The sequence below is a fragment of the Thermothelomyces thermophilus genome, chromosome 1 (genome assembly GCF_000226095.1).
Source record: "Thermothelomyces thermophilus ATCC 42464 chromosome 1, complete sequence".
Classification (NCBI taxonomy): domain Eukaryota; kingdom Fungi; phylum Ascomycota; class Sordariomycetes; order Sordariales; family Chaetomiaceae; genus Thermothelomyces; species Thermothelomyces thermophilus.
This window is the reverse complement of record NC_016472.1, coordinates 8,939,058-8,956,469: the sequence shown is the minus strand read 5'-3', so window position 1 is coordinate 8,956,469 and position 17,412 is coordinate 8,939,058. Positions and strand designations below refer to the sequence as shown.

The 17,412-nt window shown below is 58.0% G+C and overlaps 5 protein-coding genes across 5 annotated transcripts; 2 read left to right on the top strand and 3 right to left on the bottom strand.

Moving 5' to 3' along the window:
- Positions 1–761: 761 nt before the first annotated feature.
- MYCTH_40012 (uncharacterized protein) lies at positions 762–4,559 on the bottom strand (the record flags this gene model as incomplete). Its single annotated transcript, XM_003660504.1, has 5 exons — positions 762–2,618; positions 2,674–3,185; positions 3,211–3,280; positions 3,571–3,944; positions 4,004–4,559. 5 exons carry the CDS (start codon positions 4,557–4,559, stop codon positions 762–764), a joined length of 3,369 nt encoding a protein of 1,122 aa, XP_003660552.1.
- Positions 4,560–5,024: 465 nt separating this feature from the next.
- On the bottom strand, positions 5,025–7,365 carry MYCTH_2298998 (uncharacterized protein). Its single transcript, XM_003660503.1, has 3 exons — positions 7,128–7,365; positions 6,468–7,076; positions 5,025–6,413 (listed from the first exon to the last, which is right to left on the bottom strand). Exons 1-3 carry the CDS (start codon positions 7,194–7,196, stop codon positions 5,154–5,156), a joined length of 1,938 nt encoding a protein of 645 aa, XP_003660551.1. The 5' UTR covers positions 7,197–7,365; the 3' UTR covers positions 5,025–5,153.
- A 115-nt stretch (positions 7,366–7,480) lies between these two features.
- MYCTH_2298996 (uncharacterized protein) lies at positions 7,481–9,375 on the top strand. The gene is made up of 3 exons (XM_003660502.1): positions 7,481–7,963; positions 8,044–8,626; positions 8,701–9,375. The coding sequence occupies exons 1-3, from the start codon at positions 7,760–7,762 to the stop codon at positions 9,144–9,146; spliced, it is 1,233 nt and encodes a 410-aa protein (XP_003660550.1). The 5' UTR covers positions 7,481–7,759; the 3' UTR covers positions 9,147–9,375.
- Positions 9,376–12,480: 3,105 nt separating this feature from the next.
- Positions 12,481–15,767, top strand: MYCTH_2298994 (uncharacterized protein). The gene is made up of 2 exons (XM_003660501.1): positions 12,481–14,362; positions 14,435–15,767. Exons 1-2 carry the CDS (start codon positions 12,753–12,755, stop codon positions 15,627–15,629), a joined length of 2,805 nt encoding a protein of 934 aa, XP_003660549.1. The 5' UTR covers positions 12,481–12,752; the 3' UTR covers positions 15,630–15,767.
- Positions 15,768–16,091: 324 nt separating this feature from the next.
- Positions 16,092–17,406, bottom strand: MYCTH_104936 (histidine triad-like protein). The gene is made up of 2 exons (XM_003660500.1): positions 17,154–17,406; positions 16,092–16,920 (listed from the first exon to the last, which is right to left on the bottom strand). The coding sequence occupies exons 1-2, from the start codon at positions 17,265–17,267 to the stop codon at positions 16,174–16,176; spliced, it is 861 nt and encodes a 286-aa protein (XP_003660548.1). The 5' UTR covers positions 17,268–17,406; the 3' UTR covers positions 16,092–16,173.
- Between the last annotated feature and the right edge of the window lie 6 nt (positions 17,407–17,412).

The window sequence follows — 17,412 nt, the reverse complement described above, 5'->3', positions numbered from 1 at the left end:
TTGCATGTTGATGGACGGGACAACTGTGTGAGCTGGGCTGAGCTGTAAAAGTATATACTTCTCTACCCCCCGAGATCTGGACGGCGTTTGCGGCTGGTCTATATTTTGATTTCTTACCAAGGTAGATGGGAAAGTTTTCTTCTTTGGCCTTCCGGAAATCAGAGAGCAGTGACAAACCACCAGACTTTGTGATGTTGCTCCCCTCATAGCCGACTGTAATATTATTATTCTGGTATTGCTAAATGACGGCTTTGCCACTCCCCGGCTGTCGCCATTCAAATGTCTTCTCTCGGTATTACATACAATGAATCTAACAAACCCACATCCTGTTTTCCGTTGCCCGCCCTAGGGTGTCTTCTGAGTAGTTGACCATGAAAGAGAAAAAAAAAGAAAAGCAGTGAAGAAACGGATCGTGCCGTCGTTCAGAGAGCCAGTAAACGTGATGTATATCAGGCCATGCAATGACAAACCCAGCAATCAGTCAACGGCACCTCTTGATAAAGCCAGGGATTCAGAAGCATGGTGACGGGACGCCTGTCTGCCCCGCTCGTTCCCTTAGCCGATTGCTTGCTGAAGCCTCAGTGTTCCGAACCCACCCACCCGGGCAGGAAGAAGTCCTTCCCCCCACGTCCATGCGCTTTCCCCATGATTCTGATCGCTTCTTCTGGGCAAAAGCGAACATTCGATGTCTTGACGGTATGCCTTTTTTTTTTCCTTTTTTTCTAAAAAAATTCGGATCACGGGAAGCCCGGCCCCAGATCCTATCCGGCCGGGTTGTTTCTGAGCAGCTCGTACAGCGCTGGGTCGCCGCCGCCGATACTGCTGCTGTATGCGTGGTTCGTCAGGTTCATTGAAGTGTTGTGATGTCGCGCCTGCTGTGCGTGGCTGCTATGCCCGTGCCCGCCCGACGCGCCAGGTGCGGTAGAATAGGCATTGGCGGCGGCGCCGCTGCCGCCGCCTGCTGCCGAATTGTTGTAGCCGGAGGATGCGCTGTTCGCTGCTGTCGCCCCGAAGCCAAACCCCCTGTTCTGGTAACTGCCGCTGCTGGCCTGCTGCTGGTGGTGGCTCATATGGGTCATGTAACCATGATAGGCCTGTTGCGGTTGCGATTGTGGGAGATATTGTTGTCCGTGCTGCTGCCTTTGTTGCTGTTGCTGTTGCTGTTGCTGTTGCTGTTGTTGCTGCCGTTGTTGTTGCTGCTGCTGCTGCCGTTGCTGTTGGCTGTAGGCCGTTGACGGGCCTCCAGCTCGAGTCGGCTGTGGCCGCATGCTGGAGCCTCGTAAACCCAGCGATGTCCTGGGATTCGAAGCACCACCATTGTACGGTGCACTGCTGCTGGCGCTGGATTGGGTTGCCTCGTACCCATGCGTGTTTCTAGGTTGAGGCGTTGACGTCGGAGTCCCCCACTGCGCGGCGCTGGTTGTCGCACCCGGATTGGATGGATACGAAGAGGCCACGTTCTGGGACCCCGTCGCTGAGTACGTGGACGATGCGCCATATGACACTTGAGCATTGTAATTGTCAGATGATGAAAATGAACTTGGTTGATTGGAAGCTGGGTTGGGATATGGCTGGTATGGGATATGGTCACTTGAAGGCTCGGGTTGGGAGCCACCACGCTGGTACTGGTTGTCGTAGGTATGGCTTTGGGTCGAGGCGGGTTGCTGAGTGGCAGCAGCAGATGCCCGATTATTTTGCCTCGACTTGGCGCGTGGAGGTTGAGTGCTGGTTTGGGCCTGGGGGTTGCCGGCTGGGTGTGCTGGTATGGACTGGCTGGCGTTTCCCCAGTTCGAAGCCGGCTGCTGTCGGAAGTCATCGTACGCCTGTGAGACAGGCGCCGGCTTCTTAGACCTAGCCTGTTCGGGGGAGGGCATGCTTGCTTGGCTTGATGTGCTAGACATGGACTGCCAAGTGTTCTGAGAGCCATCCATTGCGGCGACATTCGTCCCACTCCCGTGGGCAACCTGCTCGGTCGGGAGGCTGCGCCGTGCCGTAGGCTGAGATCCCCCGGCCCCATGACGGCCCTGCTGAGCAGCTGGAGCCACTTGTTCTGCGTAGGCTGCGATGCTTTCATGGTTCGCAGAGGGCTGAGGGTAGGCAAAGCCGTGGAATGCGGCATGGGGAGCCTCTGGTACCGAGGTCGGCATGCAGTCCGTAGAAGTGGGCTCAACGGAGGCGGACGAAATGCTTGGTTGGGCCGTTTCCGCGGTACTAGTGGTGTGGGCCTGAGGGAAGCTCAAGCCGGACGGGTGTTGATAGATGTCTTGGGCTTGATGGAATACGTCGGAGGGAGTCTCGGGCTGATTATGGGTGGTCGAGCCCGAAACGGTCATGGTTGCAGTCTGCTGAAGACGCTCTTCGTAATGTTCTTGGCCCGGAGCTGCTTCGTTCACCGAATGGCCAAACGGCACACCGGGCGACTGGGAAGCTGGATTTGCTGTATGCAATCCCAACGAACTCACGCCACCTTGCCCTCCGTTCGGCGTTGCTTGTTGAGCCCTCTCAGGGGCTTCCGGATCAGTCTCGGCGGTCTTGCTTTTCCTCGGCCTCGTAGGAGCATAAGTGCATGCGACGCCCTCAGCGAGGCACATGTTGCAAGACGGCCTCGCTTTGTCGCACTGTGCTTTCTGTCAGCTTCGAAGCGCGCATGGGAGGATGATGGGAGCCACGAACCTTGCCCCTATACTTCCGAAGGCGGCACCCTTCACAGATGCGCCTCCTAGGCTTCGCTCCTGTGAGCCCGGGACTCTGTGTCTCGCCCACTTCTACAGTTCCTCCATTAGAATTCATCAGCGATTGTTTGGAACTTGCCGCCTGTGGCGTATTCTCCGCCTGGCCAGGAGTGGCCGGCTTGCTGGGAGTCGACTGTCCAGGGCCCGACCCATCCTTACTACTGGGATGAACTATGCGCAGTCTCTCGGCGCCGTATTTGATCAACATTGCCAGGGAGTCTTGTTGCAGCTCGGGGGACTGGTTGGCAAAGATATTGAACTGCTCTGCGGTGAGAGACTGCGGGTCAATGTTGTTGTCATTGAGCAGCTTGATGGCGACTTTTCGCCGCCTTGCCGCCTCCCCTGGAGGTAAGTTGAGGACAGAGCGCGCATGTTCCTCGACGTCAGCAGGTGCTGCGGCCTGCGCATCGTCCGCGGCGTTGACAAGACCGTCGGGGTACGCGCTCGAGCCAGCTGGCTGCGAGGCGATTGGGGAAACTCCCGGGTTGCTGGTGCTGTTGTTGTTGTTGTTGTTGCTGCTGCTGCTGCTGCTGCTGTTGTTGTTGTTGCTGGTGTTGCTGCTGGTGTCGTTGTTGTTGTTGCTGGTGTTGCTGCTGGTGTCGTTGCTGGTGTTGTTGCTGGTGTTGCTGCTGGTGTTGCTGCTGGTGTTGCTGTTGTTGTTGTTGTTGTTGTTGTTGTTGTTGTTGTTGTTGTTGTTGTTGTTGTTGTTGTTGTTGTTGTTGTTGTTGTTGTTGTTGTTGTTGTTGTTGTTGTTGTTGTTGTTGTTGTTGTTGTTGTTGTTGTTGTTGTTGTTGTTGTTGTCGTCGTTGTAGAGCTGGCGTTCCGAAGAATCGCCCACGGGCAGGGCACCCGGCATTTCCGGAGGTAGGACGGGCATCCCGGCCGGGCCCAGGGGATCCCTCTTGCGCCTCTTCGTTGATTGCGAACCTTCTCCGCCCGGGACGCCGTTCACCTCTGCCCGCTTCTTGGAGGACCTTGGCGTCTTGGGCTTCGGTTCCTTCGGTGGTCTCGCTTCTTTTGGCGTCTTTGCTTCCTTGGCCTTCCTGACGGGTGTCTTCTTCACGATTGGTGCAACAGGTGGCGGCGCAAGGAGTTCCATCAGCTGCCCCACCGTCTTGTGCATGGGAGTGTGCTCGTATTTGACGTTGATCGTTTTCGTCGCCTTGACGAAGGCGATCTTGACGGATCCGCGGCAGTCAAAGGCCGGACGTGCTGGCAGTATCCGGTCAGAACCCGCACGCGCTCGCCTTGGTAGCGTGGAACGAACCTACCCATATGAACGGGATCTTGCCCACCCTCCCCGCTCCACTCCCCGATGAGCGTCTTCGCGGGTGTCTTCGACGCCTGACGGTTCCAGGCCTCCCAGGAATCCTTGCAGATGTAGGCAAACGTCCAACTCTGCTCAGCGCGCGAGACCTGCCGCACTGCCCAGTTGCTCGAGTCGGCCTCGCCCACCGACGATATGATCTGCCTGGCAATCGCAGTCTGCAACACCGGGTCGTCCACGGGCTGGTTGATCAGGGCGTCGATGGCGCTGACTCGTCGGGTCGGCTGTCCCGCACTACCGTTGATGGCTGGCGCAGCAGCGCTCGACCGTGACCCGCCCAGCGACGGGTCGATGTTCGAGGGGTTCCCGAGCAGGTCATTTTCGACGCCGGTCACAGGGATGTCAAAAATCGCGGTCGCTCGGACTTCGAATGCCACCGAAATATGTTCGGCGCGAGTTTCGGTCACGCGACTCTGAAGAAGATGCCGGAGTTGCTCCTGGAGGTCGGCCAGCGAACCGCAGGTCGGGTTCGACTGGCCGGTGCCCAGCAGAGCCTCCATTGCCGCTCGTTCTCTTTCAAGTAGGTCGGGTCGCCTGCGCTCATTCGCTTGGCTTCAGAATGCAGAGGTCAGAGTCTCCATGACAAGGCTGTCGTTTGGATCAGAAAACAGGACGGCGCGACAAACCACCAGTATCTCCGTCGCGTCGTCGTGTCGCTTTGCCAAGCGGGTATCTTTAGTTTCTATTGTAAAGTGGAGTGGCTGCGTGCGGACGTACGAGGACATGCGTTGTTGCGAACCAGTCAGAACTGGCAATGAGTGGAAGGAGACCAAAGCGGGGCCGAGAGAGCAGCAAGGGTGGGTGCATCCAGACGTGCGGGAGTGCATGGATCTCCATTGCTGTGTAACTATTAAACAGGGACCTTGTTTAGTGCGGACTGAGGAATATCTCTCTCTACCTTATGTTTGGAGTTCCGCAATCTCTCTCCAAAAACGCCTTGGAACTTCAGCTCCAGAGCATCTCGGATAACAACGTGTTTTGAGCAACGCTAAACCATGGGAAGGGCATGTCCCTGACGAAGTAGCATCATTACAGAATATACTTCGTACCGACTGCAATACACACATTCCAAAGAATAAGAAACCGTTTCAAGATCATATGTTCTCCTCGATCCACTGCTCCAGCTTCTCAACCAGATCCGCCTTTTTGCCCACTGCGCTGATGCCTTTACTAGCCAGAATGTCCCTCAACTCCGCAACCGTCATCTTTTTGAGCGTATCCTGCTCCAGAGCAGTCCTAAGCTGCGCGTTGCTCATCTGTCCCCTGTCGGCCTTCTTTGGCGCGACCTTGGTGCGCTTCGCTGCCGGGCGCTCACCGCCGTCGTCCTCCGACTCGCGCTTCACAGCGCGGCTCTTCATGAGCGCATTGGCCTTCTCGGCGAGTACCTCTTTCCACTCGACGAGATACCCGCCGACGCGCTTGTCGATCTGCCTGTATTTCGGGATCGTCGCGTCGTCCAGGCTGTCCGGCACGTCCTCATCCAGTGCCATGGCCTGCAAGACCTTGTAATGCCATTGTAGAGAAGGGTTGGGGTATTTCGATGGGTTGTACATGGCTTTGGGCAGCTGAAGGTTTTGAACAATCTGCCTCATCCTGTCGGTGAGCTCGTCGGCGGGTCTCGGCGGCATCGTCAAGTCCACGTTTCGGACATCGTCCGCAAACGGTAGCGGGTACAGCCAGAGCCCGGCCGGGAGGTAAGGCGTCTCCGAAGACCCGTCATCCAGTGCCCTGGAAGGGATGATGGCCACCATAGAGGGATGTGCATTCTCGCGGGCAACGAACCATGCGATCCCAACCTTGTCCGCCTCGAGCAGTTTCTGCCACAGCGCGGAGAAGACACGGGTGGAGCCGACATAATGCTCCTCGCTCGGGAAGATGAAAATGGACTTCTTCACTGAGGCCCACATGGGCAGCAGGGAGCGTGGTTTGAACCCGATTAGCCGGAGGACTTTGCTGCCGAGGTTCTTTAACGCCGCCGCTTCCTCGGGCTTGAAGTAGATGTATTCACCCCCGAACTTATATGCCTTTTTCACTTCGGACTTGTCAACAGTCCTTGTCGTGGAGTCGACTCTTACGGTCTCGGATTGCGCAAGCTGTGCCCGCTCGCCGCCAAGCCAGACGTAGCACGTGCGCGCGGGTTGTTGCCTGTGTAGGGGCAAGTAACCCTTGACCGATATCGTGAGGTTAGGCGCAAGTTCAAAGTGCAGGTTGGAAAAGTACGCCCGCTTTGGCGTCTGCTTGGAATTAATGTTCGAGATCAGCGAGTTCAATAGGCTGATGCCGTCTCCTGATTTGGACGTCTTGACTCGGTCTACGAACCCCGCCTCGGCTGCTGGATCGCGGTAAACAATATCCTGCCGGTATGTTAAATTAGCATACACGCAGTCGGGAGCAAAAGGGCGACATACGTCGTAAAACTTGGCCATGTCGAAGTCCTTCCCTCCGTGGCTAATGGGGAACAGCTCGATGACAACACCAAGGTCATACAAATCCTTGGCGCGTACCGCGGCCGACGATTTCGCAGCCTTGTCGTTCCCGTGTGGACTGTCGTCATCGGTGATGATGAACAGCCTTCGGGAGCCAAAGTTGGGAGCGTTGGTGGTAAACACCTGGTTGGCGCAGAAGAGCACATTGGCCATGGAAGCGGGCTCTTTCGCGGGGACGAGAACTCCGTCTGGGTCCTCCCCTTCTTCCACCAACGCCTTCAGGCTCTTGACGTCCTCGGCAGTAGGAACGTCAAGGTCCGTCAGGAGGTAACAGTGGGGATACCCAGACCCGCTGCGCCCTCCAGCTTCATCACGGAACTTTGATTTTTCGGTCCCAAAGAGGAGGATACCCATCATGTCCTTTGGTTGCGCGATGATGCGCTGTTGCATAAACTGGTATGCGCATTTCAGGGCTGCCGTGATGGCCGAATCCTTGTCCGCCTTCTTGCTATCTGTTGCAACGGGCTGTTGGAGCATTGAAGAGCTCACGTCGATCGCAAACAGCACCGCATCCTTTTGCGTCTTGTAATCCTGATGGGCAGTCAGCGGAGATTGACATTACGTCTGACCGGAAGATCCTACGGCTTCATCCAGCTCCTCCTCGCCCTCGTCAGAATCCGGACGTCTATCATCGTCACCTTCCCACGCCATTGTTTGATGAGCAGAAATTTAATTTAGCAAGCGCACGTAATTTCCAAATCGATGCACAAAACTAAAAAGTTCTGGCTTTGGGCGAGAAGTTGGGCATGTTCGTGCCGAAGCTGACCAACGGGCTTTGAAGGTGCAGGTGCGACGCGACGTGATGCTAGGCTGACGCGCCTGCCTAACGCCAGAACATGTGACGCAGACGACAAGGCAAGCTGTGCAATTGAACATTTGCGATTGGCCAAAAGGGATCCCGGCCGATCTGCAAGGTCAACGCCGATGCCAAGATGGCAAAGTCGGCCTTTGATCGTACCGCCGCCGAGTTGCCGCGAAAGTCGCGGGCGGAGTGTGATCTGGCCTCCTGTTCCGTTCGCCACTGTCTGAAACCAAGGTATCGTCAGTTTCCTCTGACGCATTGCGAATAAATTGATAGATGGCCCTAGGGATTGTCTCAATCCCGTTTGTTCTTGTTTATCTTTTTTACTGCAACGACTAACAGCGCTTCTTTTTCATTTTTTTTTTCTTTTTTTACTGCGAACTCGCCTCGGATTCCCGTGTTCCGCTTCGAGATGGCGCTTCGTCTCCCGGCCGCCATGCGGCCACTCCGGCCTCATAGGCTGGCAAAACCTTCTGCACAACAGGCACGATGGCTCGCGACGCCGGTTCATCCAGTCACCCAAGACTCTGGGCGGGGCCCAACGGCTATGGTGTTTCTCAACATGGGCGGCCCATCGACGACCGATGAAGTGGGCGACTTCCTCAGCAGACTATTCGTGAGTTAACCCCCCCCCCCCCCGGTGCTCCAAAATACGGCCGCCCGGACCGATCGCCTAACGCTTTGTTTCACCTCCAGTCCGATGGCGATCTCATCCCTCTCGGCCGGCTCCAGGGCTACATCGGCCCGCTCCTCTCCAAGCGGCGCACGCCCAAGATCCAGCAACAATATGCGGCCATCGGCGGCGGCTCACCCATCCGCAAGTGGTCCGAGCACCAGTGCGCCGAGATGTGCAAAATCCTCGATAAGATCTCGCCCGAGACGGCACCGCATATGCCCTATGTCGCCTTCCGCTACGCGAACCCGCTCACCGAGGACATGTACCGGCAGATGTTGGCCGACGGGTTCGGGAACGGCCGCGGGGGCCGCGCCGTCGCATTCACCCAGTACCCGCAGTACTCGTGCTCGACGACGGGGAGTAGCCTAAACGAGCTGTGGAAGTGGCGCCAGAGGTTGGAGGGCAAGGCCGCGCTGCGGAACGACGGGACGGACGGGACGATCAAGTGGAGCGTGATCGACCGGTGGCCGACACACCCGGGCCTCGTCGAGGCGTTTGCGCAGAACATCGAGGCCAAGTTGCTGGAGTATCCGGAGGAGAGGAGGAACAAGGTGGTGCTGCTCTTCTCGGCACACAGTCTGCCCATGTCGGTGGTGAACAGGGGTAGGCAGTTTCCCCTCGTCTGACGCGCGTTATCTTTTCACCAAACGAAATACATTGGCTGACACATGCGGCAGGCGATCCGTACCCGGCCGAGGTCGCCGCCACTGTCCACGCTGTGATGCAGCGGCTGGGCAACGCCAACCCTTGGCGACTGTGCTGGCAGTCTCAAGTCGGCCCTCAACCCTGGCTCGGCCCGCAGACGTCGACCTCGGTGGAGGACTACATCGCCAAGGGCCAGAAGGACTTGCTTCTCATCCCCATCGCGTTTACCTCGGACCACATTGAGACGCTCTACGAGCTTGACAAGGAGGTGATTGGCGAATCAGGGCACGCCGACACGGTCAAGCGTGTCGAGAGCCTGAACGGCAGCCCGGTGTTTATTCAGGCGCTTGCCGACCTGGCCAAGTCGCATCTCGACAGCAGGGTCCCATGTTCGACGCAGATGGGACTGAGATGTCCGGGCTGCAAGAGCGAGAGGTGTGCCGAGTCCAAAAAGTTCTTTGCGAGCCAGCAGGTATAAGACTGGCTGTTCCAGTACGCTGGCGTATTATATCTTGTATACTATCCAAGTCTGCTCTACCGCGGCTCCCGAAATTGTCGTGAGTTGCTCTCCCGATACAATTGTACGTTTTGGGAGTGCATTTTGGCGGATTCGTGTCCATGTTTTTTTTTTCTCGGTCCACGAGCACGAAAGTGAAGACGCTGGACATCAGGTGGGGTTGGAAACCGGATGCAACCCGACGTTGACGTTGTATGTACTCCGTATCATCCGTCCGTGGTAGCGCAATGCCCCCTAGCGTAGCCATCTCGCGCGCAGTTTTACCCCGGCTACAGCCGAGTAATCCCCGCGGATCGGGGTCGAGGCCAAATCCATCCTCCTCATTGCCGTGTGCGCCGTAGACCGGAAGTTTGTGCCCCATCGAGGAGATTGGCCTCGATATTGCCAAGATTGCCCCGTGCTGCACGACATTCGCTGCAGCCACAGGCATGCCATGCTCTTGCATGGGATGATCTTGGCAAAAATGCTTGGCTTGACTGACCTCGAGCTTCGTGCGTGTTCCCGCCTCTGCAACTGCAAGCTAGATTCGCCTCGCGAAACAGAGGGATGAGAGAGAAGAACGCTTGAAAGCTACGATAATTAGGGAGGCCAGCCGAGCGCCGGGAAAGACGGGAATAAGGAAAACTGTAGGAGCGCGAAGGCCTGCCCTCTACGGACGCCCTGCCACAAGGGAGTTCACGAGATTGTGCAGCTGGGAATCACAGCGTTTGATGGGGAGCCTCGCCGCCCAAGTGAGTCCGTGGCAGGCCTGGCCTGTCCAACCCACACAAGATGCGACTAGACAAGCCGCTTTGGTTTTCTCAGAATAAAAGGCATCTCTAAGGGTCATTTCCGCCGGCAACATCGCGCTAACGAAACAATACGCAACCCCCCCCTTCGCTGTCACGTAGGTCTCTTGCTCGGAAGTGACTTTCCGTGGCAGTGTGGTCCTGAGTTCCAGCATGGGCCTAGTGTAGATCGGATGCAGGGAGCTCCACGCAGGACTGGAACGGCCCGTTGCCGTTTCCCTAGATCCCTTGGGGCACGCCGTCACCATCGGTGTGGTGAGTAGTGTAGCGGTTAAAGGATGGGCCAATCCGGGTTCGCCCCGCAGCAGGATTTTGCTGCGACAGTAGCGGCAGTCGTAGGAGAGGCGGTGACTGTGGGAGCACAATTGGAGCGGCCGCCGGATCGACCGGGAGCTGTGTCGGCACTCGTTCGTATTGAGAAGGTGGCATTCGCTCTTACACCGGGGGTTGATCTGGCGTCCAACATATCGGCTTTCGCATCTCCGATTGCAGTCGGGGTCAGTAACTGCTGCACTGCAAGAGGGTGAGCCTGACACGACGGGCCGCAACCGTTGCGGTACAATCTGGGAATAACGGCGTGTCGGCCGTCGCTGGCCCGACTGCGATGGTTCCGACGTGGCCAAGGCCTGGAAGGGTGTTGTCCGACAACTTTCAAAGGTATGCCGGTGATGGCTGAGGAATTGGAGTTGGACATTGTCGCGAATTGAACCCTTTCAGGGCCCGTCTCGACCTGAAAGTCGTTCCGGCGAAACAAAAGAGCCCACCCGGTGTCAATTCTACGGCTTTGAGAACGCCGCTGATAGATGAATAGGTATGAAAGGGGGCAGAGCTGCTGCTGCTTTGGGTGCCACAATAGTTTCAGCGGTTGCAAAGCAGCCGGATACGGTGCCATCTTTCAATGCAGAGCACTCGCCCAGAGCTGTTTCGGGCCAGAAGAGGTTCTCAGAAACAGATCTCGACCACCCAAAGTAGAATCGCAAGGTAGGTGCCACGGCCGAGGGTGGAAAGGGAAGGAGCGTACTGCATACGAAGCTGACGACGAGCGCAACATCCATTCAGGCAGTCAGGCAGACGCCTGTTGGACGGAAAATGCCAACTCGAATCATGCCTTCTTAATGAGGAGTTACATTGGATAGAACATGGGCGGCGGGGACCTCAATCGTCGCAGCGCTGGATTTCAAATCCCGCACCTCGACTCCAACCTGGATAATGATTTCCACAGCTATGTGCCGATGTACCTGGCCACGAGGAAGTGATTTGGTGATGTTCAAAACTCGGGCGTGTGAAGTTGGGTTATACGAAGTAACAACCGAGAAATCACTCGCGTACTTCATATAAAGTAATAGAATAGTTAACGGTTAAGCAATTAGCGAGTCCTTGGCCTCCGTGACCAACCAGAGGCGGGCTGAAACAAGAATCAAACCACCCCCACGCACAAGGCAAGCCTAGCCCTGTGGATCCTCTGATCTCTCGTGCCCCAATCTTGGCGGTAGTTGCTCTGCTGAGGGAACGTGACGCACCCTTATCAGGGGTAGGGGTCGGGGTATTGTGCATTGTGTATACTTAGTATGCGCGGATTACATACATCGCTTGTACTTGGTACATAGATTTCGGGTGGTATCTCTTCGTTTACAGTCAACAGATCGGCTCGCTCCCGAGACATCGTGGTCGTGGCCCAATTTTCTCCGTTTCAAGCCCTTGGGATGCCAGCGACTTAAGCTGGCACCTGGACTTGCCTGACTGAGCGGACACGGTGGAATAGGCCGGATCGCCTTATCGCCTCCCATTTCTCCAGCCACTTAGCTTCGTCCCTTTTCCAACTTGTTGCCTTCCTAACCCCCCCGGTTCTGGCAAATCCCAAGGCACATCGTCGCATGCCGAGCCGTCCGTGGAGATTAGAACCCCATGCGACCAAGAGCGAGGCGGCTGGCAGTTCCCTGCTGTTTCCAGAAAAGAACTTTGTGTGCGCGCGATTTGAGAAAACGCGGGGCTGACCCGCCTTTCCCCTCCGGTCCAGACCTGACTGCTGCAAGTAAGCAATTACGGCCAGTGTTGCGGGCGGCGGCAGAAGATACAAAAGCCAGAGAGGCCTTACTTCGAGGTGACGTGCCGATCGTGCGCTCATCGGTAAAATCCGTATGTAATCCGTATGTATGTATACTCCGTACTGATGTATAAATGTGTTGTGTGCTGGCATCTGCGGTTGGCGCTCCCCACGCCTGCCGCCCTGCATGAACTCATATTAGTTACCGCACCCTACGTATAACTTAGTGGGGGAGAGTTTGGTTGTAAATCGGTCCACTGTTTGAGAACTCGCTCCTTGTTCTGCGTTGGTTTGGTGACCTTATCCGCCTGAACTCGCGTAAGGTACTGTAACTGCGAGTGGGTACCTTAACTGTTACTGACCTAGGGCGGATTACCCCCGGTGCTGTGGCCCTCACTGGGCAAGAAGTTGTCCAGCCAAGGCCCCCGCATCCCCTGCTGAGAAGCGCTCTCGATCAGATCAGTCTGGGGGCGCTGCAGGACAAAGTGAATTTGACATCTCTTTCACTCACAGCAAAAAAAAGGGAAAAGAAGAAGAAAAAGAGAGAAGAAGAAAGAAAACAAAAACAAAGAAAAGAAAAGAAAAAGAAAACAAGAAAAGCCACAGAGACGAAAAGATTGCACAGCGTAGTCAAGGAACAACACGGCCGATTCTCCACCGTCGCCGGCATCGCGGGTCTACCGCATCACCGCGCCGACCGCGCATCGAGTTGTCGCATGCACCACACCGGCAGCAATGGCAGGCCTCGACAACCCCCCGGCCTCGATGCAGGCCGGCGGGCAGGACGGCCACGGCAGCGTCGCTGAGACTTCGCCGCAACCTCCGCCCCCGTCGTCCAAGAAGAAACAGCGGCGCGGCGCCGACCCGGCCAACCAAAAACGTCGATGTGTCAGTACGGCCTGCATTGCGTGCCGCAAGAGGAAGTCCAAGTGCGATGGCGCGCTCCCGAGCTGTGCGGCCTGCGCCAGCGTCTACGGCACCGAATGCGTGTACGACCCGAACTCGGACCACCGCCGCAAGGGCGTCTACCGCGAAAAGACCGACACCATGAAGGCCAAGAGCTCGACCCTCCAGATCCTCATCGAGGCCATCCTGAACGCCGCCGAGGAGGACGTGCCGGCCATCACGAGGAGGATACGGACCTGCGACAGCCTCGACGCCGTCGCCGAGTCCATACTCAAGAACGAGGCCGAGGAAGCAGCAGATGCGGAGGGAGCCGGCAGCGGCTTGGACGACGACTACCTCACAGGCGCCGCCGACCGGCCGGTGGAGGGCGAGAGGGAGATTGCGCGGAAGATGGGCGAGCTTCGCCTCGAGAACGGATCGGTTCGCTACTTCGGGGGCACCTCGCATCTGATCTACCTGGGCGACCAGGCGAACGAGCCCCAAGAGCCCCCAGAACCCGACGCCGGCCTCTCGGTCGAGGACCCGGTCACCAGCTGGACAGAGGTCACCAAGGACAGGCAATTGATCGTTCACCTAGTCAACATGTACTTCAACTGGCACTATCCCTACTTTGCTACCCTCTCCAAGTCCCTCTTCTATAGAGACTTCCTCAAGGGCAAGCCGCCCGGCCAACCGCGAACCACCGTCTACTGCTCGCCCCTGCTCGTCAACGCCATGCTGGCTCTCGGCTGCCACTTCACCCACGTGGCCGGCGCATTTGCCGTTCCCGGAGACAGCAAGACCAAGGGCGACCATTTCTTTGCCGAGGCGAAGCGGCTCATTGTCGAGAACGACGAGTACGCGAAGCCCAGGCTCACCACGGTGCAGGCCCTGGCACTCATGTCGGTCCGCGAAGCCGGCTGCGGGCGGGAGGCCAACGGATGGGTGTACAGCGGCATGAGCTTCCGCATGGCGCAGGACATGGGGCTCAACCTCAACCTCGGGGGCACCACGAAGGACAAGAGCCCGCTCGACGAGCAGGAGGTGGACGCGCGCCGGATAACGTTCTGGGGCTGCTTCCTCTTCGACAAGTGCTGGTCCAACTATCTGGGCCGGCTGCCGCAGATCCCCAAAAACACATACAACGTTCCCAAGTACGACGTCTTCCCGGAGGAAGACGCCGAGATGTGGTCGCCCTACACGGACGGCGGGTTCGACCAGTCGTTGAGGCAGCCAGCGCGGACGCGGGCGGTCGGGCTGCACCTGAGCAAGCTCTGCGAGATCAGCAGCGACCTCTTGCTCTTCTTCTACCACCCAAACCACATCGGGCGGTCGACCGGCAAGAACATCGAGATCAAGAAGCTGAGCGAGCTCCATCGCCGGCTCGAAGAGTGGAAGAAGGAGCTGCCGAACGAATTTGAGCCGAAGGATGGCCAGTTGCCTCATGTCATCCTGATGCAGTAAGTTGAAGCCGAAAGCAAGCCTCCAAGCTTTTTTGTTGTGGACAGCGGGGGCCCCCTAACGCGGCGCAGCATGTTCTTCCACCTACAGTATATCCACCTCTTCAAGGCGTTCCTCAAGTACACCCCGGCGACGTCTCCGTTGCCCGTCCACGTCTCCCCGTGGCGGGTATGCAGCGCCAACGCGGGGGCCATCTCCAAGCTCATGCGCCTCTACAAGAAGCTGTACGATCTCAGGCAGATCTGCAACATTGCCGTCTACATGGTTCAGACCGCTTGCACGATACACATCTTGCACTTGCCCGAGAAGACGGCCAAGCGAGACATCATCCACGGCGTCAAGCACCTCGAGGAGATCGCGGAGGACTGGCTGTGCGCGCGGAGGGCGCTGAGCACCCTGAGCGTGCTGGCGCGGAAGTGGAAGGTCGAGCTGCCGGAAGAGGCCGCCCTCGTGCTACAGCGGACCGACGAGAAGTACGGCACCGTCAGCATCTCCGACGTCCCCTCGCCGAACCGATCGGGGCCCTCGGCCACGCAGTCGCCACCACAGTCGCACGCGGGCGGCTCCTCCCCGGGCTCGCCCGCGACCAACGAGCACGACCAATACCGGTCCCCGACCCACGACGGCAACCCGGCAGGCCAGCCGATGGCGCTCGACACCCCCGCCAGGAGCCTGGCGCCGCAGATGCTCAGCACCGTGGCAGCATCATCATCATCATCCGGGGTGTCTCCGAGCCTGCAGACCATGCAGAGCCATCAGGACGCTCGACGGATGGCGCCGCCCCTGGCCATCCCATCCTCCACCACCATGTCCATGGGCGAGCCCCTGTCGCCCATCAACAACTCGTGGGCCGTCTCGCCGGTGACGCGGACCATGCCCAGCTACACGCAGGCCTTTGCCCCCGTCCGCGCGCACACCAGCTTGGCACCCTCGGCGCCGCCGTCCTCGCGCTCCGCCGGCGGCGGCGGCGGTGGCAGCCGCCAACTCTCCCCCAGCTCTCTCTACGCCGTCGACGGACAGGACTGGTACCTCAGGGACGGCATGAACTGGCAGCAGAACTTCCAGACGTGGGGTGGGCTCGGCGCGGGCGCGGGCGCGGGTGCCACCACCCAGCGCCAAACCCAGGGAGGCGGGAGCAGCGGAAATCCGGGCGTGAGCGATCCTTCCTCCGTGTTTGTGTTTGGGGGAATGAATCTGAACGAAATGGGCTCGGGCTTTGAGTCGTTGGGGCTGGGTAGCCTTGACCGTCTTTCAGGGTTGGATTAGACGTTCGTTGCTTCGACGGCATGGCTTGCAAGCTCGGACACGGAATGATGGGTGGTTTGCGGGGCATTGTGACGGTTCGGGACGGTGTTACGGTCATGGAACGCATATATAGGTTACAATACTGTACGGTTGGGAGGCAGTGTTCAGATTTTTTTTTTCCCCTGTTGTTTAGTTGATGAGGAGAATGGTAGGGTATGAATGGTTTACGTTCATCTTGTCCTGGGATTGTTTATTCCGTGATAGGGCTGGGTATCCTCGGATGTTTCTTGTGTGTATATGTATATATATTATATCCCATACAAATATAAATACCTGTACCAGCCCAGCGTCGATCTTGGCGGCCGTATCTATGCCGTACACACCCGGTCTAGCCGTTATAGTATGCCGGACCCGCGGCCTCTCCCCCAAGCGTTCCAGCCGCCTCAACCCGACGACGATTCTCAGCCTAGGATCCCTCTCGGGCCCCTGGAACCTAAACCTAGAATAATAAACCTCCTCGCGTCCACTCCCGGTCATCCAGCCCCTCCTTTTCCAGCGAGACTCGTCACAGGCCCTCCGCCTCCATCTGCTCCAAGACCCGCCGATAGATCCCGGCTTCCTCCTCCATCTCCTCCATTCCCCTCGCCACCCGCGCGGCGTCTTCGATACGGGGGAACCCGCCCCCCGGCACCGGCCTGCCACCATCACCGCTCTCGCGCTGCCGCTCCCGGTCCCGGTCCCACAGCGCCCCGCCGACGTTGCCCTCCTCGGCCGCCATCTGCTCGTAGATGGCGTCCGACGGGGTCGACGCCGGCTTGGCCGTCGCCCCGCGGATGCGCGGGATCACGTGCACGTGGACGTGCGCCACCGTCTGCCCGGCCTCGGGCCCGTCCTGCAGCGCAATGTTGAAGGACCCCCGCTCCTCCTCGCCCCCGCGGCCGCCCTCGCGGAGCGGGGCCTGCCCGTCATGCTGCTGCTGCTGCTGCTGCTGGTGGTGGCCGGGCGGTGATGGTTGTGATGCTGCTGATGGTGTCGATGATGATGATGATGATGACGATGGTGGTGATGGTGGCGGTGGTGGTGGTAGCGATGCTGCTGCGGAGGAAGGGGAGGAGGATGAGGCGGGGCCCAGGAAGTAGTGGCGTGCCAGCATGCGCTGGACGCGCTGGACGGCCGTGAAGAGGTCGGTCAGCTCGACCGGGGAGAGGTCGGTCAGGCGGCGGTGCGGGACCAGCGGGCAGACGAGGACATGGCCCGGCAGGAGGGGCTTGAGGTTGACGAGGGCGAAGGAGTGGGGGGTTGTGAGGAAGACCTGGCGGGGCCGGTTAGTAGTCGGAGAATGGATAGACGAAGATGAGGAGGGGGGAGGGGGGGGCGGTTATTATTAGAATTAGTCTACAAAGAGAATAGAAAAGGAAAACAAAAAAAAAGAAAAGAAAAGAAAAAGAAAAAAACACAAAATAAACAAAAAAAAGATGAAAGAGAAGCAGAGGAAAAAGAAGGAGGGTAACTGTTATGTGTTACAGTGGTCGCTGAAAAGCTTACTTGGTTTGTCACTTCAAAGGGCCCAAAGTAGATGGGCTTCTTTTGGTGGCCCTGTGATTGTGATTGTTGCTGCGCGCCGGGTTGCGCTGTGGAGGAGGACGAGGTGCTGCGCATTCTCGCGGCCTGGAATGCCAATCGCTGACGTTTGAGTGCCGTCGTCGTCGTCGTCGTCGTCGTCGTCGTCGTCGTCGTTGTTGTTGTTGTTGTCGAGGGCAATAGGCCGGGTGTTTTGTGCCAAAATCTCCTGATTGAGATCATA